This window comes from Equus przewalskii, chromosome 9 (assembly GCF_037783145.1).
Source record: "Equus przewalskii isolate Varuska chromosome 9, EquPr2, whole genome shotgun sequence".
NCBI classification, from domain to species: domain Eukaryota; kingdom Metazoa; phylum Chordata; class Mammalia; order Perissodactyla; family Equidae; genus Equus; species Equus przewalskii.
Window position 1 is genome coordinate 83,152,258 of NC_091839.1, and position 22,622 is coordinate 83,174,879.

The 22,622-nt window shown below is 46.8% G+C and overlaps 1 protein-coding gene across 12 annotated transcripts in view; it reads right to left on the reverse strand.

The window, feature by feature from the left end:
* NHSL1 (NHS like 1) overlaps window positions 1-22,622 on the reverse strand; it is a 290,732-nt gene that overhangs the window by 58,863 nt on the left and 209,247 nt on the right. Inside the window, exon 1 of one of the 12 annotated variants that reach the window (XM_070559454.1) lies at window positions 1,592-1,805. The exons of the other annotated variants lie outside the window; for them this stretch is intronic. Coding sequence (XP_070415555.1) covers window positions 1,592-1,649 — 58 coding nt within the window. The 5' untranslated portion in view covers window positions 1,650-1,805. Of the gene's footprint in view, window positions 1-1,591; window positions 1,806-22,622 lie in introns of those variants that run through there. 12 annotated transcript variants of the gene reach the window in all.

Here is a 22,622-nt window from a genome sequence, read left to right on the forward strand (position 1 = left end):
ACCACAGAGTAGATTCCCAAAGTAAAGTGAACAGGCACAATGAACTATTGAACCTATTTGAACACATTTAAAATTAACTCAGTGAGCCCCACAGCACAGCTATCAGAGCTACTTCTTATAAAGATCAAATGAACGAACACAGGCAAAGTCTCAGCTCGCGAAATCACTCACGTGAAGAATGGCTGTTGTGGGGCAGTGAAATTGCTCTAACTTTAGATTTCTGCCCGACTTCACAACCACCACTGAAGGAAACGTGGCCTTTCCCAGTGCCATGGGAACCCAAGCCACAGATCAGCGCTCAGCTCACGTGCCATTTTATCTGCAGCCACTAAATCCTACAATCCTCACCTCCAAGTAATTCATCTCTTAGACGACCCCACCTTCTCCATGAATTGCTAAATGGGAAAATAAACATGGAGAACTAGACATTGAGTTAAACACAGAAATGTCCTGTGTGCTTCCTGCTTTTATGGTCTGACAAAAGTAGCATGTAAAGCGGGCACCTGGCATTTCACACACTCTCTCGTTGAACAGACGTTCTGCGTGGCGCGTGTGACTATCAGTCTTCATACGTGAATCCACAAAAATCTGACTCGGCTCTTACTTCCGTGTCTGAGAATCCGGCACAGTGCGGAACTCACCATATCCCTCAAAGAGAAATTGCTACGATGTTTTGTGCTGACATCCGCTTATCTGAAAGATTGAATCACTGTACTTCATAGTTAGAAAATATTGAAAATTCAAACTCTTCCTATTTGCCAGTTATGAATCAAATCCCAGTAATGGAGTTTGCATCTGCGTAACGGCACCGTCGGCCCCACTGCGCAGCTACCCACTGGCTCTGTGAAAGTGCAGTGTTTCCCCACTGTATCTGACTCCTGTCCCGCAGACTTTCATCAGTCCACCCACAGCAGCTGCGAACCAGGCAGCCGCGGGCCACGAGCCAGCACGCCGTTCTTTGTTGCCTACTCCAAAGTTGCCCTCACCAGCGCTGCATCCACACTTACCCAGTTCGAATCACTGCTCCAGAAATAGAACTAAACCCAACCAACAACCATGTAAAAACAAAACCACATATTGTAAAAATTATACTTTCCAGGGAGTGAAGAAGCACTGGATCAGAGACGTTTAAGCCACTGGTAAATAGGCAGTGAAGTCACACCACAAACACTGTGTTCTTTATGACAGTGACGGATCAGTCTAGACACAGCTCTAAAATACCTAACAGAGCTTCAGAGGATCGTCCCCACCAAAAATATGTCATGGACCACACAGTGGCTCCCAGCACACGGAGCCAAAGAATCAAAACCACATCAAGGTGGACAAAATCACAAGGCTTTTTCCTCTTCTTCAAAGGGCTTCTTTTGAGAAGCACAGAAGAAGTGAATTTGCCTAAAATCCCAACCGTAAATAAGTAAGAAGTGCTAAGATCACATGATTCTGCCCTAGAGTTACAAAAGTCGAAGGTATTTGAAGGACTTGGTAGGGAATGGAGTTACCTTGTTCTCATTACACTGTTTCACACACTAATTCCAGAAGGAGTACATATACACACACATACACACAAGTGCGGAGAAGAGAAACTACTTACTTTTCTTCTTAAAAAGTTTAATTAAAGACTTGATCTTTGCATTAGTGAAGATCACCATCTCCAGGATGCCTACATAGGACTGAGAAATTCAAATCACACTGAAAGCTCAGTCCAGCAGGCAGGTGCCAAGCTGCAGCTGTCTGCTCCAGAGCTAACTTTCTGGCTCCGTCTCGAGTCCTCAGACATCTGTCTGGTCTGATGTAACTCTGGGGCTGGGCTTATTGTCAGGCAGTTACAAACCATTAGCAGACCTTGAACCTGAGAATCTCCCAGTAAAACCTAATCTTTGAGGCTGAGCGCCACCAGTGACGGGTGCAGAGAGAGAAGCTAAGAGCAGTCCCCGCTTGCAGGCGAGCACGCCACCCTCTCTGCCTCTGGGCTCATGTGTCCACTTCTCTCTCCAACATATCAGAAGTTTCTCCTCTCTGGAGTTCAAAAAATAGCACAGATTTTCCTCTCCGAAAGTCAAGGTGAAGCAAATGTGTTCCCCATTTTCACTGGGCCACTATGAACATCAGACTTTTCATAGAGCCAACAAGTCTTAGAGCAAGTCCATGTTGATTCCCTGACTCTCAGTTAATTCAGGCATTTGAACTGATCTGGGGGGAAAAGTGCCAAACTATTGTTTCCCGACCACGCCCCCAGGGTCTGCCTCCCACACCAAAGGAGCATTCACAAGCAGCAGAGTCTCCATGGAGCCGCAGATGCATCGGGTGCATTTTCGTGCAAATCAGTCCACCCAGTCTTCTCACCCAGCTCTTTATTTGCCAATGACTGAGAATCAACATTGTAATTGTTGCAAAGTGAAAAAAAAAAAGAACCAACTTCCCCACTCCAAAGAAGAAATTACATAAAGTTCCCTCACCACTTTAATCTGCATTTGAAATTCAATTATCATCGAAGTGCCTAGTTTAAAACAATTTCATGAGCCCCTCCCTGTGAGGGAGAAGAGTAACTTCAAAGAAACACCCTTTGGGTTTCTCATTAACTTGAACACACTGTGCTGTCCATTAATTGTCCATTGGCAATTAACCTCAGAGAACAGAGAGGGAAGAATCAGAAATAATAGTAAATACGCAGCAGGCACTAGAAAAATATATTCCGGGGTAAGTGGACAGGAACAGTACGGAAGAGAACGCTGATCAGGAAACGTTATGAAGGCACAGAGCACGGGAAGCCCTTCTCTCTCCCTGCTTCCACGTCACGGCGAAAGTGCCGAAACACGTCCCACAGCCTCTTGCCTCACAGCTTTGGGCCAGACTGATGGAAAATGCAATAATGCACTAATTGAAACAGTTAGTTTATAACAAAAGCTCTTGGTCAAAGAATAAAGTTCATACCAGGGGCTCTGGGGAAGCTTTGGACGATTCCTCCACAAATCTTTCCCCCCTTAATCTTATTTTTGAAGAACAAAAACAAAGCAAACAAACAGCAAACTAAAGCACACACATTATCACATTCCCACAGATTTCCCATGTGGGTTTTTCACCCTATACACAGCTTTGGTTAAAGTAACTGCACGGGCAGATGGCAGAGAAGCGACGGAGCTGAAGTCAAGTCATAAAGCTGCTCAAGTACTGAGCAAAGTTCCCCTTCAGAATGGGTTTATGATCGAGAGCAACCGGGCCGACCTCGAGCCGCCTCCCCCATCTCAGCCTTACGGCCAGGTGGGGCCTTCGGGACAGGAGCCTGCTCACCGCCCAGGCTGCGCGGGAAACCGCACCCCGCAGACTCACACCTGCAAACAGCACAGGCTTTTCACATGCTCAATGGCAGCATCCGAGGTGAACAGTGAGCACACGCAAGGCCACCCCCAGGCACGTGGGCGAGGCCTCCCCGCCAGGGCTCACGCCGCCTAACCATAAACGATGACTGTGTGGTGTATCAGATGGCGGTCAGTGCAACGGACAAAGGCCGTCCAACAGGGCGAGGGCCTGGCGTGGGGGTCCGGCTGCAGCACTAACCGGAGTCAGGGTGGACCTCGCAGAAGAGGCAAGGCCTGAGCCAAACCTGAGGAGGTGACGCTAGAGAGTAGGATCTGGAGGTGAGCCCCTCCGCTCTCACTTAAGAGAAACACACACTCGTGGGTGGTGAGACTTTCCAACCCCCAGGGCGTGGGTCAGAGGAGTGCTCCCCCTTAGGAAACGAGCCACAGCAAGGGGCGCACAGGCAGCAATTTCCATCTTGCTCGTGTCAAGTCTGAATTCAGCGGCCAGTTGCGTAAAGATGACGCCACCACCTGGGCACACACCAGTCACTTGTGAGTCCTGGGACAGAAACAGGCTTCCATCCCAGCAAGCCGGGTGCCTCAGCCCCCACGCATTACTCCATGCTGCCTCAACTGCTAAAGTCCAGATCTTCAGGTAACAACAAAATAAATTATCGCATGTATTGTGTTACACATTAAGTTCTGTTTTGAAAGAGCTTATTATTGCCTCAATATCAGTTTACCGAAGAGTCTTTTTCTTCTTTTTTTTTTTTTGGTGAGCAAGATTGTCCCTGAGCTAAAATCTGTGCCCATCTTCCTCTATTTTGTATGTGGGATGCCACCACAGCATGGCTGATGAGTGGAGTAGGTCCATGCCCAGGATCCGAACCCACGAACCCCAGGCTGCTGAAGTGGAGAGCACGAACTTAACCACTACACCACCGGGCCAGCCCCCAAAGAGCCATGTTTTTATGGAAGTATTTCCTAATTGCTCAATTTATACAGAAAATATATAAATCCATGGTCCTTCCTATTCCAACTTTAGCCATAAAAGTAGCAGCAGTTAATTGAAGCTAGCCAGGTGGCGCAGCAGTTAAGTTCCCATGTTCCACTTTGGTGGCCCAGGGTTGGCTGGTTCAGATCGCAGGTGTGGACATGGCACAGCTTGGCAAGCCATGCTATAGTAGGCATCCCACATATAAAGTAGAGGAAGATGGGCACGGATGTTAGCTCAGGGCCAGCCTTCCTCAGCAAAAAGAGGAAGACTGGCAGCAGATGTTAGCTCAAGGCTAATCTTCCTCAAAAAAAAAAAAAGTAGCAGCAGTTAAAAAAGAAAGTTCTAACACAGCATATCCCAGACAAGGGAAACTCAATGGCACAGCATGGGAGTGAAGAGCCAGCTCTGGAGCCGTCCCCTCCAGGCCACTTACTAGCGAGGCGTCTCCGCACCATGGCTTCCCCACCTGTGCAATGGCGGAATGACAGGATCTCTGTCGCAAGTGTGGGGACCTGGAATTGGCCACCCCAAGATATGTCTCTTTGGCATCAGGATTATTTGAGGCTGATTGCTTTTGATAAACTGGGACAGGGAAGGAGGCTCTGAGGAATGGAACTTGCCGTTTGTTAGGACACATTTACATTTGTAAGGTTAAATCTCTATCTGTAAAGGTGCCTCCCTCTCTGTACCAGGAAGAAGAAAGGAGTTGACCTTCTCTCTAAAAACTCTTAATCAATACCAAAGGCAAGGACTTAAATCTGCATTTTATTGTGCTTCTCTGGTAACCTCCTGTAACTGACTTCCCTCCCCCTCCCAACTTTGGCATTTCTTAAGGATTAAGCATCTTTCCTTAGGCTAGGAACTGATTGCTGCGCTCACCTGTGACCACCCAGCTCCAGACGATAGACTTGCCTCCTGCTACGCCCACCGAGATAGCAGACCACTACCTGCTGTGTCCATCAAGTGCTGTGCCAACAGGGCAATCTTGTGACTATTGTGGGAGGGACATTTCAATCACATGTGAAACACCCTGTTTGGGGGTATATAACCACTATGTGCACCCCACTTCTTGGGTGCCCTTTCTTCCCTCGGGAAGAAAGGCCCTGGGCCATGGTTCCTCATAAAGCTTTGTTTAATTTTCTCTTGCTATTCTGTCTCATGTGGATTTAATTCGTTCTCCGGCCAGATGAACCCACATTTGGGAAGAGGAAATGTCTTCCTCCGCTACACAAGGTTATCAAGAGCAGTGGTGGTTATCACTGGCAAAGCACTCAGAGCAGCACCTGGCATGTGGTGAGCATAGTGTCAGGTCGACGAAGAAACATCATGGAAGATCAGGCAGTTGTGAGCGCCACGCAGAGCTGCGCTGTCTCAGAAGGGAGCAGCCCACAGCTGTCTCTCTCCTGGGCTCAGCTGACGCGCTAACCTACCACTTCCAGCTTTCATGCTCCTATTACTTTTCTACGGCCTTGAAGTCTCCCTCTAATAGTTTTTAAAGAGTCCTCAGTGGTTGCAGTGAACTCCTGCCCAGCACCAGTGATCTCTCTCCTCCTCAACGTACCTTTTTAATCACACGCTCCTGACAACCCGGCCCATAAGCTCCTCCTGGTCAACCCTGCAGCCCCTGGTCCTCTCCCACATCTGACAGCTCCTTCTCTGCATCCTGACAAACCTGCAATTGATGAGGATTTTTAGGCTGCTTAATTTTAAAACGGTTTATGATGAGGACTTTTAGGCTGGTTACTTTTAAAACTACAGATGAGAAGCAGGCTCCAAGGAGTGGAATTTGATTGCTTGTCCCTTTGTTGGAAAAGCTTTACATTTCTAAGGGAAACCTCTGTCTGTAAAGATGCCTCCCTCTCTGTGCCAGGAAGAAAGGGGATGGCCTTATCTCTAGAAACTCTTAATGCCAGAGGCAAGAACTTAAGTTGGTTGCTGTCTGGCAATCTCATGTAACTGATTTAGGGTGGTGGCTTCTAACCTTTCTAACCTTTACTTAATCCGATTTGATTCTTGTCTAAAAGTCATGGGATCGCCCAATGACCAGACCCCACCTGCACTGGTACCATTTTAACTTTTTTTTCATGTTCTTTCCTTTATCTTGTAAAGAAATGACTCACATACCCATGCCTTATAAAATTAGCCCTAACCCTCAACTCGGGGCAGCAGCAGGAGCTCTGCCTGCCCATGGGCCCTGTCCCCATGCCAGCGGGGGCAGCAGAAGTGGTGGCAGCAGAAGCTCTGACTGCCCATGGGCCCTGTCCCCATGCCAGCGGGGACAGCAGAAGTGGTGGCAGCAGAAGCTCTGACTGCCCATGGGCCCTGTCCCCATGCTATTCCACACTATTCTCTAAATAAAAGAGCACTACTGCCAGATCTTGAGAGTCCAAGAAATCTTTCTTTCGACTCCTCGGCTCACCGACCCCGCATCACAATGACCTTCAAAGAGCTGGTCCTTCAACTTCCATCCTACGCTATGGACTTATTTTCCCCCAGAAACCTTCATGATTTTGCTGGTGTAAGGGCAGAGTCAGCAAATTACGGCCCTTCCTGGCCCCTTTCTAAAGGGATGAAAAAAATTAAAAGAAGATTTCCTGACTTGCGAAAATGATATGAAACTCCAATTTCAGTGTCTGGTAACAAAGCTGGGAGGGAACGCTGCTGCACCGCTCTCATCTGCTGTCTACACTGCTCTCAGGCTGCGCGCAACAGCAGGCCGCGTAGCTGTGGACGACCAGATGGTTCGCCAAGCGACCCATGCCTTAAGGTTCTGTGCAGGCATCTGCTGGGCCTGCCCCCTCTTGCTCGCCGTCCACTCCTCTGTCTTCCAGCTCCATACCACTAACCTCCACTCAAATCTCACATTCCCTCGAGCGGAACGTCCAGCTTCAGCCATCCTGCTCCCCCAAACCCAGCTGCTTATCAAGAATCTCCCATTTCTGCTGGGCCCATAGTTGATTTTTCAGTGAATCAGACAGGTAAATTTCATCTCCAGTTGAAAACAAGAAAGCTGAGCTCTGGAAGCTCATGCTCGTCAGAGCCAGGTGAGACTCAGCGTCCAGACCCCTCCCTCGTGAGCACATAAAGGCCCGAGAAGAATTCTTCAGTTAGCACATTCAAGTTCACGTATCACACAGAAGCCCTTATTAGGACACAGAGTCAAATACTTAATAATTATATTCACTGGTCTCTAAAAACACTGTCAGATATTACAAAGAGAAATATGCTGTGACATCACTTTAACAATCCCAGTGGCTTATCCTCTGGTCCAGGATTTTGAAATTCTACTACTACTACTATCGTACAAATATTTGCATCCTTATTCACAAAGTTCCAACATTTCTGCTTAATCTTTCACTGAAATGAATCTTACTTCTAAGTAACATTTAAAATTTTTCTTCTAGGAATCATGATTATTTCTACATTATTGGATTAGTTCCCAGGAGTACGTACATAACATACTAACGAAGAGACACAGGAATGTTTTGCAAAGTCATACACATTCTGAAAGTTTCCACTGTAACTGCGCATTTTGTTCAACCACTTGGCAGTTCTACCTCAAGTGCTTAGCTGCCTTGTGTTAGCCACCCAGGTCAAAAGTCAATCAGACCTGGCCACTGACCTTCGGAAGGTCACAGTCCAGCGGGAGGACACACCCAAGGAGATAAAAACAATAAAAGCATGAGTAAGTCCGGGGCAGAGGTAAGATGTGACGTTAATGTTAACAGGCGAGATGACAAAGGGCCCGCCCTCATCAGAAGCAACCGGATGTGAGTGCAGAGGAGGGGCCTCGGGGAGGAGGGTGGGGAGGCAGCCACGGACAACAGGGGTGTGCAGCCGCCTCCGTAAGAGCTTGTGCGGTCTCGGGGGGGGGGGGGGGGGGGGGGAAGGCAGCCAAGGAGGTGGAGACACAGGCAGGCCCTGGGGGCCATGCTCGCCACAGGGGTGAATTTAGTTGGTGGGAGTGTCAGAGGGAAAGCTGTGTGGCCAGAGTTGCATGTTAGAGATCCCAGTGCCTTTGAAGGCCGGGCTTGAACAAAGGCAGGTGGGGAACCGGGGATGGGGCCGCCATGGCCGAGGCAGAGGGGGTCGGAGCCCCTTCCCACCGAGGTGACCTCTACAACTCCCTGGGTTATCTCGGCCCCTAGTTCACAGCCTGTAGTATGTTTCAGGAACTACTACATACGTAAGGTAGAAAAGTAAAGAAAATGAAGCCCTAGCCGCTTAATAAACAACTCCATTACCACACATGCTTTCATCTTCAGAACAACCTTAAAATATACGTTTTATTTTTATTAAGGACCAAAGATTATATGTTTAGACCTAAAAGCTTCTTAAGAGTTGAGCTGTTTAAGGCAGCCAGGACTCACAGACCAGGCCTCAGCCTCCAGGGGCAGTAAATGCACTCAGCGCATTCAAGTCTTCATTTTGAAAGCAAAAACTTTCACAAACTTTGTTAAACTATTTACTAAAAAGGGACATTTTGAAATCCTGTACACAGGCGTTAGAGGCAGAAACAAGGCAAAATTATGTCACATGACATATATACACATATACATATATACACATCAACTACACGAAATTCAAATCCTTGATCAATTGAAAATGGAACGTATACTTAAGAAAGATCACTGATGTCTTCTAAGTTGGAAAGGGAGGGAAAGGAAAGAAAAATCAGACACAATGGAGTTCTGGTCAGAGCTGTGTAATAAGTGGCCATTTTAAGCACTTCTCAAAGGAATTTAACTCTTCAAAAAATTTCTCAGCCCAAGCTTATCTATAAACAGTGCTTTTACTGACTATTGATTTGTTTAGGCCATTTTTAAAAATCAAGCTTAACATCTGAAAGGGAAGACTGTACACAACTAAGCTAGTTTAGGTGTTTATTTTATGCATGGTTGAAACACACAAAACACAGTTTTTCAATCCACAGACACACCCATTGATTCTTGTGCTTTTCGGACTCACTGGAAAGGATCAGAGCAGCAGGGACCCAACAGAAGCCCCTGGCCCATACGACAAAACGCAGTCATAAGAGATTTCCAAAACTTAACTAGCAACACAGTCTACTTAATAACCACTAATAATACTGCTTTAGTAATAGATAAACTTAGGTCTATCCTCTGCTTATTAAGGAACAAAGTTTTCCCATAACCTTTTAGAGGTAAGAATTATGTTTCATGTTTTTATCAACACTTTCAGATTGAGAGCGATTATATACAGTCTATAATTCTTATCTATCAAAATAACAGTCATATTGAAGCTGCAAAAGCAAATTAACAATACAGACAGATGAATGCATACAATCAATAAATGAGTAAATAAGAGTGAATTTTAAAAACAGTGCTTGCTGCCAGATAAAATACAAGATGCCCAGATAAAGTTGAATTTCAGAGAAAAAATTTTGCAATTAAGAGATTTTCTAAAAGTCTACAATAAAAGTCATTTGTTAATATAATTGTAACATCTGATGTTAAAAAATAGCCTTAGGTATCTGCCACAACAGATGAAAAAATATACTTTATATTATTCAAGACAAATTGAATTGACTATAGTTCTTGCTATTTGGCATTTAATTGATTAGGAACAAACCAAAAGAGGAGCTGGTCACTTGTGACTGAAGAATCAATCTTCTCCAGTTTAAGATCCCACACACTTTAAAACATCTACTTTTCTGTGATTCATTTGCTAGTGTCACAGGCCATCACTGACGAGCTGCCCTATAAAATGACTAGTGAAGCCAACACATAGCACAAGGGCCACCACCCTGACTGCATGGCCTCTGATGGGACAGTACACCGTGCCCTTGATGTGCATGAATGCCACCCACGCAAAATTCAAGGTAAACATTTCTGACAAGTTAAATTTTTCCGGTTTACAGGGAACTGGAGTTAGAGGAAAAAGCAAAAACGATCAAATATAAGTGGACGTTGTGCTGGTCCAGCACCTCCAGTGAGTCATTAAACAATAACAACAATAAGGAAATGTGCCAGAGTAAGAGATTTAAGGAACATCACAGCCAGATGTAAGATCCTGGATAGGATACAAGTTTTGGAGAAAACAGCATAAGGAAAAGCCTTTTTTAGACAGGTGGAGAAATCTGAATACATACCGGGTGTCGTCTTATTCTTATGATTTTTACAGTTGCATAATGAGGTTAACACACACACACACACGTTTAAAAAGTAACGTAGAGATATTGTCCACAGAATGGAAACGTGTCTGATGACAGATGCTCATGAAGAATTACTTCAACTGTCCCATGAATCATGTTATTTCACAAAAAGTACATTAAAAATCACTATTTGAGAACTCCATTGGTACAATGATCTTTTCGTTCTTATGCTTCTGAATTAATTTTTAATGATGAATCATACGGCATATTGAAAACAAGACAAATGGAAATCTCTCCTTCAGTATCTGGGAGGAAGGGGCTGGAACTACAAAGGGGAATCTTAGGAGATGACAGTGTGTCAATTCTTTAGAAGGAACTTGATCTGGCATCCACTTTGCCAGCTAATTCTGATGTGAGGAAACACCCTTTACTCTGCACATGTTGAAGCTAAAGGCTTCTGCTGCAGATCTAGTTAATAATTTAATCTAAAACCATTGCTACCATCTGCTTGGTCAATTTCAACTTCACAACGTCTGCTCTCCCTGTGACTAGCTTAGTGAAGCCACAATGTTCATGCGCCAAATGAAAGGCGAGGCAGACAGAGAACATGGCACAAAAAAAGAAACCCCAGTCAAATGCCCAAAACACAGAAGGGGCCCCGTTGACCCGCATTCCAAGCCCACCCCACCTGCAGGACAGAGGGGATCCCTGTCGCCCAGAGGCAGGAGGGGACAATGCAGACCTGGACACGGGGTGGGGTTGGCGGGGGAGAGCTTTGTGGAGGGAATGGACCATCAGGTTGGAATGACAGTGCCCAGGGGCCTGGCACAGGCAAATGGAAAGGGGCGCTTTCATCGGCCCCGCGGGAGCTACAGCTGAAGAGTCTGAGCCGCGTCCAGCCTACTCTGTTATTTTACAGCATGAGTGACCCGCGGTGGACCACAGAGTGGCCAGCAGCAAGCAAATGCTCATCTCCTGCCCCAGCTCTCGACAGTCCATGTATTCTGCCTTCACTAGAGAGGGCGGGGCTCCATGGCTCCACATACCCATCTCTGCACCTCAGCACCTGCTGCTCCTCAGCACCTGCTGCTCCTCAGCCTGGGAGGCTCGACCCCTGACCTCCCCCCGACAGGCCTGTTCATTTCTTAAGGGATAATTCAAATATTAACCTCCCTTAAGAAGTATGCCTTCACAAAGCTCTAGAAACTCTCTATTTCAAAAATATATGTCATTTGACTTCAAGGACAACTTCCTTGAAAAGTGAAGCCTGTCTGTCTTGTGGAAAGAGAATGAAGAATTTCACAAATGTGAGCCTCTCACACTTGAACCAGTTCTTCTCCACGACATGCTGCACAGGCCTGTCCATCCACCCACGTGGTACCGACTCATCCGACGTGGTCACTCAGCCTATGGAGGGCGCCCGAGGCTGCTTCAGCAGACACACTGCCTGAGAGCGGAGCTGCAGTCAGTTCAACTGCAAAGGCAGCTCCCTCTACTGTCCCAGTTCAGTCATCAAACAGATTTTCTGGACGTGTGTTAAGGGTTCAGCACATCTTAGAGAAGAGAATAATTTTCAATCACTCGGGAATTAAAATATATTTTCTGTGCCCTTTAAACATAATTATATCCTTTTATTAAAAAAAGGGAAATTAATCTTAAAATTTGAAAAGAAAAGAAGAATCAATGCAATCTTTCTTCTAAAATCTTCAGGGAAGAAAAAAGCACCTGCTTGTGGAACGAGAAGCCAAAGTACAATGAGATGATCTTAGAGATCTAATTTAACGGCCATGTGACTAGCCAAAGGGCCTTAAATCCTGGGCTCTCTTGTAGCTTTTAAATTGGACAATATTATGGACCCGCTAGATTGGTGGTATTACAAAACCCACAAGGAATCCATACTTGAGAAGAATTTTCTACTTAGAAAAAAATTGAGAGCAAGGAAGCCTTCCTAGTCAAGATTGGGGAGATCTGAGAAAATGAAGCAGACAGTCACCATCCACAGGGGGCCGCTGCCCACTCACCAGAACCCTTGCAGGGAAACCGATCCTCCTGCTGTCTGTTGACCAAGGAGCTTGAAGAAAAGGCTCTGGCCTAAAACACTCCTGTTAGTGGTCAAGTCTGCAAACAATGTCCTCTTCCACCAAAGAAAGACCAGATGCTACAATCTCTGCGCCCCTCCAGAGCCCTAGTTTAGACAGATTTGGGAATATTCATAAACTACCTAGTGTCTGCAACCAACCTCCAGTTAGAGAAGCACCTCTGGGTTATAGGAAGGTTTCTGAATCAGTGAGGGGGCAGCTTCGTGTAACTGAGTAACTACAGCTAAGAAAAAAGAGGTCCACATCAGTTACAACCCAAAGGGAAAATCTTACAACGAGGAACCCAAAGGAGAGTGTTTTAACGTGGAGAGATGATTCCGAAACTACATTGTCCAGGAATACAAAAAAATACTTTAATTTTAAATGACCAAAGGGAAATCAGATTTATCATTACTTAAGTTCTTCCCAATTATTTTGTAAGCACTGGAACAAAGAACTGTTCAGTTTTCCTTTCTCTCCTGGGATTGCTTACATTGCTTCACACATGGCTAAGAGAAGTGCTACAATTAGTAAGTGGGTGTGATCAGCTGCTTCTGTTAAGAGGCCAGCTGGTTCACATGTAAAATGATAATTAGGCAAATTAAGATAGACCATGCTGGTTCCCTGATGAACTGACAGCAATACTTAAGTTAAATGTCTCTGCTGTGTCTGGTTTTCTAGTAACGGTAAAGGCTGATCTGGGCGAGGATAATATTTATCTCATTAGTGATGGTTTTTTTCAAAAAAATTTACGTTGTCCTAAACTACTGAACAAACAGCAGCAGGATTCTTCAAACAGAGAAACTGTAGCTTGTTATCAAGCACGATGCTATGAAGGTTTGTAATTATGCTGGAAGCGCCGCAGCAGGAGCAGAGGAAGGTCAGCCTGGCACAAAATGGGGTTTAGAATTAGTCCAGGGGCCGGCCCATGGCCAAGCGGTTGGGTTTGTGCGCTCTGCTTCAGTGGCCCAGGGTTTCGCTGGTTCAGATCCTGGGGGCAGACGTGGTACCACTCATCAGGCCATGCTGAGGTGGCATCCCACACAGCACAACCAGAGGGACCTACAACTAGAATATACAACTATGTACTGAGGGTCTTTAGGGAGAAGAAGAAGAAAAAATAAATTGGTGACAGATGTTAGCCCAGGTCCCAAACTTAAAAAAAAAAAAATTAGTCCAGAGAGTAAGGAGCTTTCATTAAAGTCAGGCAAAGGCTTTTGAATAAAACCTTCCTGTAAAACTCAATTTTTAGTAGTCTTTCACTGATTTTCCTTTTCAACTCAAAAAGATGAGAGCATTTTTCATAAGTAAATAACACGTGAGAACAAGAGACAAGAATAAAAACATCAATTATTGTCTGGAGACATACACTCAGTATCTCTGAATTCTAGTAACTAATATTCTAAACAAGGACTTCACCGTGTGGATTTCTGCACAGAGATGCGGCTGCGGTGCTCGAAGGCATGCCCCCCGCCCCCCTGCCCCCCAAGGGCAGTGCCACCAGGCACAGCTGGACAGGGGAAGGCATGCGGGCTGCAGAGCCCTCATCATTAGACCCACACAGAATCCGAGAAGCACTAAGTGACAACCCAAACAGTGACACTAACACTACGTTATGGCTGGCCACCAGCTCCACAAAAATGATACACTTATCTCCTCCCATCAGCATCACGGGCGTTCCAAATAGAAAGCAGAAAAAATAATAATGAATTCTTCACGTCTTAGCAAATAAAATCATGTTAGGAAATATTAGCATCACAGTCTTCTTCAGGCACCTAACGACGTTTTTAACATTCAGCCAAAAATATGAAGCTTAGAATTGTACAGACAGGTGCAAATATTTCATAATTTGATTCATTGTGTTTTTTTTTGTTTTCTGGGGTCTTTTTTGGCTTTTTTTCACTAAAGAAAAAAGGTGAAGGCGGGTATAACTGACTATAGGAATTTGACAATGAACACAAAGGCAAGCAATGTTTTTCCTGAACCAGTAGAAAAGTAAGATATTTGGGGAGAAAATATAACAGGTGGGTTCTTACAACACCAAATGGTTTTCCCAAACCCTCTCAAAGAAGGCAGCTCGGTCCATTTTATCACTTATCTGAAACACCCTCTTCCCATGAGTGGAAATCTATACAAACCATTATATGGTAAAACTAGTCCAAATGAAGCTGCCACATCGGTTCTCGTTAGCAAACCACATTCACCTAGGTAAACATTCAGCCATTGAGGGCGTCCTAAAATACGTGCCCTCTTTCAGACTCGTCTTGACGTTTATCACAATCAGTTTTAATCTGACTGGAATTTAATTAGTATAACTGTTTTCTGAGGAGAAATACCCACCAACTGTCCCCCCAGGATGGAGGGATCAGCCGTAGACTCCAGACAACAGGTGACGTTCATCATCGAAACCAGCCTCGGAGCGTCCAGGGAGCCCCTCCAGCCGGACACCCCCTGGACGTGGGTGCACTCGCTGCCCCTCAGGGGCCGCACTCCTCCTGTCATGGCTTCCTTGTCATAACTGCCCGTCCCAACAACTCCACATTTGCTGAAACTGTGTTTACCCCCCCAAAAGGCTGTTCTTTCTGCAGCTGTCGAGCTCCACAAACAGCTTCCTGTACAATTCGACAGGAACGCACCCAAACTAGATGTGCTGAATGGCGGTGTAAATGCTGCATTCAGAGAGAACCAAGACATGTGGGGCTTCCCAAAACGTCCCAGCGGCGCATGGTTACCGAGGTCTTGGGCAGAGGACGGCTCCAGAGGAGCCCGAAGTTCTCAGGTCTACGAGGTGGGAGGGGTGGGTCTCAGACTCCCGCCCTGATCAAGGAGCAGCCTCCCTCAGGCCGCCCTGTCTGGTGGGTTTCCCCAAAGCTGCCTCCGTTCTCCACAACCAACTTACTTTCTTCCTGCTTTCCTAATAAACTGCACCTAGGGTTTCCTAAAAAACTCCACTCATGCTCTGGCATCATGATCCATTCTTAGGTTGATTAAAACGTTTTCTAAATTCTTTGGCTTAATGCTTTGTGTGTTCTACACACGGCACCCGCCCTGCTATTTTCGTGAGCTCTTCGAGGGCCAGTGCCAAACCACGCAGCTCACTCTGCACAGCACCTCAGGGCCCAAGAATCCAGCGCTCTGCAACTTGATACAACGTGACAACAAGTGACATTCATGGGCGGGTCCAAGAAAGGGGACCATCACCCATCTTCATGGAATGCGTGAGGGAGGGACAGAGCCAGAGAATGGAAAAGCATTTGCCCCACAGTTAACTATGGAACAGCTAGAACCCTCTGCACACACCTCCCTCAAGAACTGGCTTCAAACACTAACCAGAAATTTCCACGGAGATAATGGCTGTTTCACCTCATGAATGCAAGTCCTACTTTGAAAAGCTTCCCTGTGTGTTGAAATTGGAGTTTGTTTTCTGGAATCCCATTATACTGGCAATCACATGATTACAGGGGTGGGTGGGGAACGGGAGAGGAAGTGTGAAAGGAGAAGACTCTCTGGGTTGTTACGTAGAAACAGCAAAGGGGGGACAGCCTCTTTTCCCGCTCCCTCTCCATCCTGCTCGGGTCCCACACTGCTGCCAGTTCCTCAGGAGCACAAACCCTCCCGACCCTCTGGCCGCGTCCACTCCCGTCCTCTCCTCCTGTCCTCTCCGCGTCCACCCGTTCTCCTCTCCAGCACCACCACCGCAGCTATGTAGTCAACTGTGAGTGACCTCATCTCCCATCGGACTCACAATCTGGACCATGGACAGAGGCCATGGCTGCCGGGCCCTCGGGGTCCATGGGCCGGGCACAGATCTGACTCACAGCCAGCGGGCAATCGACAATATCTTACAAAAGAATGAATTACGGGAAGAAAAGGAACAGTTTAAACAAAATGAGCTCTGGAGAATTCAGCTTTGCCCTCTGACATTAAAAATAACAAATGTTAGGGGCTGGCCCCGTGGCCAAGTGGTTAAGTTCACGCACTCCACTTTGGCAGCCCAGGGTTTCGCTGGTTCAGATCCTGGGGGTGGACATGGCCTCACTCATCAGGCCACGCTGATGCGGTGTCCCACATGCTACAACTAGAAGGACCTACAACTACAGTATGAAACTATGTACCGGGGGCGCTTTGGGGAGAAAAAGGAAAAATAAAATCTTTAAAAATAACTAATGTTAAAGTGTCACAGTTGAACCAGAGACAGAAATTCATTTCAAAAACTACTTCATTTCCGGCCGTGACGTGTTGGCTGATGACGCCGCACATGGATCACTGCTCTACCCTGGAGACAAAAGACAAGCAGCCTGCCCTCAGGAGCCTTCTGGCCCCAGCACCGCGGTCGCCCACCCCATCACTGTGCTTGTCTGTCTCCCTACAGGACCTTCCCTCCTTGAGGACAGAACTCAGCCTTTATCGGCTCTGGAGATGCCAGTTTGTTGAATGAATGACAAAATTAATGGATCCTCTATTCCTGTCTGTGAGGAATTCTGTTTGATGGAAGAAAGATACAATGAAGGGTAACAGAACACATTCTAACAGAGGATCCCCTCTAAGAGGGAGAACACATGGCAGGTGACGTGTGAGCTGGACCCTGATGGGTGAAGACAGGTCTGCTGGATGGAGAAGATACGAAACACACTCTACCTGGACAACAGAGCTCAGGCCAAAGGCAGAGATGAATCGTCTGTGTGGGGAAACTGAGTCCTGTGCACGATGGAGGGTGCAGGCTGCCTCCCATAGCCCTGGTCACACTGCCCTGGAAAATGCGCCACATGTGACCCCCTCCACCTGGCTCCCACGTCTGCAAAGCTGGCGCACTGGCAACCATGGCCACGGACCTGGGCCGACTCCTGCTGCCCTGGTACTGCTGGTGCTCCGACCTTGGAGATGCTGCAGCAGGAGTGGCCACGGAGCCTCGCTGTCCAGGCCCCCCGCCGTGGGGCTGGCAGGCAGGGAGGTGGCATGCGCTCTGATGAGGTGGTGTGGCCTTCTGACTGAGGTAGGGGGACAGTTCCCTTGGTGAGCCCATTCTGCGCAGGTGTTCCTGGTTCCCCAAGCTCGCCAAGTGATCTCTACACTCTGTGCTAAATCCCCTTCTGCTCACACTGCTGTCCGCAGCTGAACCTGCCTGAGACAACTTGCTGGCCCGGCGGGATGACCAGGCTGGCTCGTGGGGCCAGGGGCCATGGCCAGAACCATCAGCAGGACCAGTGCGAGGAGCCCTCCCCATCAAGTCAAAGAGCTCAGACCTCGCAGAGTTAGCGATAGTCAAACGTCAAGAGTTTCCACGCAGGATGGTGATCCATGTTCTATAAAAGCTTGAGACAAAGGAAAACTGAACTGAAAACGCAGGCAAATTCTATAAATCCAGGGCAAACTGACGTTGATGGAAAACGAAACAAGGCAAACAGTCTGTCCTCCTTGTGTCAGTGATTCCCGGCTGAACTTTGGCTGAACCAGAACTCTCTGTGCCTCTGAAACACTGCCTCTGATTAGGCAGGACACTGGCAGCCGGGGTGGGGTACCCTCCCCTGTCGATGTGGGAGCCTCTGGTCACACTCGTCTCTCGATTTCACATCGTTGGGCAATTTTGAGTGAGTGTTTTAGTTCCTGATTATTTCCTACTTTGACCACTGATTTTTCCCTAAGACTAGGGTTTGCATAAACTGTACGGTCGTGATCAAAGCCCATAATTGGAAAAAAAACACATTCTCTATATTTATTTTTAAAATGCTGACTTTTCCCAATCTTAATTAACATGATTCTGAAGAAATATGGGATAAACTCTGATAAAGAGCACGCGAGGACATTGGACCACTAACAGAATTTAGGGAAAGCGCGTAGGATGACTGACGCCAGCCAGCCAGCGCCCGTCAGAGCAGCTGTGAGGGGGAGGCCGGCATCTCAGACGCAAACAGGCTCTACTCTTCACATGAAGCAAAAGGGGCTTTAAGGGACGATAAGGAGATTTCAGAACCTCCAGAGGCCAGAGGACAAGTGCTTCAGCCACACCAGGACAATCAGCCACACCTGCTGCTGCCACCTGCGGGTCAGCTCAGTCACACACAAGTCTGGGCTCCAGGAGTCCAGGAGCCAAGGCCAGAGACGGGCCCACCTGCAGACCCAACGGCCACACAGCGGCCACCTGGCAGCTCTCAGGCATCCCGCTCAGCGAGGGTCTGGCTGGCGCCCAGGAGGTGAGGTGCTTCCTGGGCGGCGGGATTGAGAGAAGTGGGGTCGCGGGAGCAAGCCCAAGGCAGAACCTGCACAGGACTTCCGGCAAGTTCTAGTGAAGAAAAACCACTGTTAGGCTCTAGAGTCAATGGGGATTTGTAGTCTTTTATGTCGCAGTTTTGATTCAAGTCTAGAAATACAGATATTTACACCTGAGCTTCCTGAATCAGAAGCCGAGGAACAGCACTCAGCATCGGAGGCCAGGAGAAGCCCCAAACACATCGACGCTGTCACCTCCTATGAGCACATCGACGCTGTCACCTCCTATGAGCACATCGACACTGTCACCTCCTATGAACACATCAACTCGCCATCACCTCCTACAAGCACATCGACACTGTCACCTCCTATGAACACATCGACTCGCCGTCACCTCCTACAAGCACATCGACACTGTCACCTCCTGTGAACACATCGACTCGCCGTCACCTCCTACAAGCACATCGACACTGTCACCTCCTGTGAACACATCGACTCGCCGTCACCTCCTACAAGCACATTTGACACTGTCACCTCCTATGAACACATTGACTCGCCGTCACCTCCTACAAGCACATCGACACTGTCACCTCCTGTGAACACATCAACTGGCCATCACTTCCTACGAGCACATTCGACAGTTACCTCCTGTGAACACATCAACTCGCCGTCACCTCCTACGAGCACATTCGACACTGTCACCTCCTATGAACACATCAACTTGCCATCACCTCCTACAAGCACATCGACACTGTCACCTCCTGTGAACACATCAACTCGCCGTCACTTCCTACGAGCACATCGACACTGTCACCTCCTATGAGCACATGGTCATTGTCACCTCCTACGAGCACATCGATGCCGTCGCATCCCACAAGCACATTGATGCCATCACGTCCCACGAGTACATTTGATGCCAGTGCCTCCCACGAGCACATCGATGCCGTCACCTCCCACAAGCACATCGACGCCGTCGCGTCCCACGAGTACATTTGACGCTGTTGCCTCCCACAAGCACACTGACATCGTCACCTCCCACGAGCACATCAACGCCGTCACCAAGTGTTCAGTGCAACACGGTCCAGAATTGGCTTCTTTCCATGGACTCCATTTCTTAGAAAAAATAAATTATAGCAGATTTTCCAAAGACATGCTCAGATTCATATTCTATAAGAGAATAATGGTGACAGAGGGTGAAGCTCACAGGAATGGTTCTCAGGAACCAAAACACTGCACGATTGTTGCAATCTGACCTCACAACATAAAGGAACAAGTTCAACAAACTCACTTTCCCAACTACTTATGTGATTAAAACTGGAAACAAAGAAACATACCACCAGAGAAGTTTACGTTTGGTCCTAATTCTCTACATAGCACATCCTCATGGAGAGGATGGTGAGTGACCTACACAATGACACAGTGACAATGCTGACACATCCTGAAACGCCCCTGAAGATTAAATCCTCCGTAAGGACGCATCCACAGAGAAAACATAATCTTTCTGAGCACCATGGCACAAAGAAGCTTCTCTGAACGAGGAAGGAAAACTGTTTTTCCATGTATACAGGAACACCTTCAACAGTATTTTTTCAAAGCATAATTTAGTGGTAATAATTTAATAGAAAATGAGTCTTAAAAAGTTCTCTGCTAACCAATTTTCCTTTTGATAAAGTGATGACCTTAATTTATCAAGAAACAAATGGCACTCAGATGGAATTTCTATGTATCTCATAACTCAAAAATATTTATTTCTTCATAAATGCCCAGATATTATAATAATGCAAGTATTAAATATTAATGTTCCTACCCAGTTTTTAAAAAATCAGAGAAATATCATCTTGGATGAAGGAAGTAATTTGCTGCTATCCTGATGTGTAAATAATTTAATTTTGCAAGGCTAGAATCACATTTGTACAAGACTTTTTTCAATGGCCCATGATACACGGACCCCATCAGAAGATCAGCAGGAGCAGGGAAAATTCCATAAACAATCTCTGGAAATAAGCAGTGTCTGTGGGCTGTTGTCTGGTGCTGGTTTTTCCTTGCACTTCAGGAGGACACTTGTCCACACACAACGAGGGGTTTCTGACAGGGTATCTGGAGAAAGATCCAAAACCCTTACATCGGCAGTATTTCTTATTCCTGCCATTTCAAGATTCAGATAGGGCTGATTAGCAATTCTTTGCTTCATGTTTATATTGCTGAAATGTCCTATCGCTGAAAGAGCAACATGTCAGAGTCATCTGTCTATGAAAGTAGCCTCTGTCTAGAGAGTCACCTGTGTCCATGAGAGTCGCCTCTGTCCACAAGAGCTGCGTCTATGAGAGTCGCCTGTGTCTATGAGAGTTGCCTGTGTCTACAAGATTTGCCTCTGTCTAGAGTCGTCTCTGTCTATGAGAGTTGCCTCTGTCTAGAGAGTCATCTCTATCTAAAGAGTCACCTCTCTAGACAGATAATGGGGGCTTGACCAAGTGCTGAAGAAGCGAGAAATGGATGGATTCAAGATGTACGTTAGAGGTAGGACCGAAAGGTTAGATATGGGACAGAAAGAAAGGGAGGAATCAAAGAGAGCACCAGCTTCCTGCTGCAAGCGCCCAGTAGAGGCTAGCGATGACATTTATTGAGAAGGGGCCCTGAAGGACAGGAGAGGGAAGAATCAGAACGTTACATGGGAACATCTATTAGACACGCAGGGGAATGTCTCTCGTGGGCAGCGGCATGTAAGTATGAAGTCAGAGGGAAGGCCTGGGCTGAAGATTACAAGCAGCTTGGAAACAAGCATACAAAAGGTACTTAAAACCATGGAATGAGAACATTTAGGGGAAGAAGGCAGGTGGAGAAGAAAACAGAGGATGGAACCCCAAGGTTCTTGATCAGAAAGAGGAGGAGCCACTGAGGGAGCTGAGACTCGGAGAATGAAGTAGTTTTCTGAAATCCAGGAAAGGAAATTGCTTCAGGAGGAAAAATGTAGTAACTGACTGACTGAATGTGCCAGTAGCTTCTGTGGGGCAAAGGCAGAGGCGAGGCTGCACCCAGCCCTTGGAAGTCACTGGTGTCCCTGAGGAGGATGTACGGCTGGCGAGGACCAGAACCTGGACTCCCATACACGGAAAGGTGCAGGGCACGTGGACCACTTGCCATATCATAAATAGAAAAACGGGTGGGCACTGAAGGGTTTGTACAGACAAGAAAGTAATTTCAAAGCTGAAATGCATCATTACAACTTGCTTGTTAAAAACTTCTGGGTTGTTTCTTTTCAAGCTCTCTCATTCGTTCCTGAGTCCAGGGGTGACTGAAAATTAGCCCTTTTTAGATTCACATTACAAACAAGATTCAGTAATCTGGGTTAATGACTAACAATAATCTCAGGCCGAAAGGGTAGGAATTATTTTCCAAATTGATGAGCTTCATTAACGGGGGAAAAAAAAAAACGGGTCCCATCTCCCCCTCTTCACCCTTTTATGATCTCTCCATACAACTTTTGCAATCATCATCTTCCCACCAACCAAAAATGCTGGTCTCAGGTTCCAGAACATTCCTGAGAAGAATCAGTTATTTGGGCTAACCAAGGACATTAGGGGACATCAGGCCCGTGAAATCTTGAGGTTCACCAGGATTTTTTGTATTTATGAAGAAAAAAATTAATGGGGAGTGTGGGAGAGAGGCAGTGGATGAATGAGAACACTTTAACATAAAAAAGCCGGTGCAGACAGCTCCAGGAGTGGAAGCCAGAGGATGGACGCGGGAATTCTTGATGGTTCACTGACATGGAAGCAGTGTGACTATGAAGCACTGAGCAGGCGAGTAATCGAGAGCATGAAATCTTTGAGGACTTAAGAACGAGAACCCCAGCCCTTGCCTAGGATGCAGGTCGAGCCTGAGGCCACATGGCAAGATGGCTTTGCACTCTAAAAGCACAGAATGGT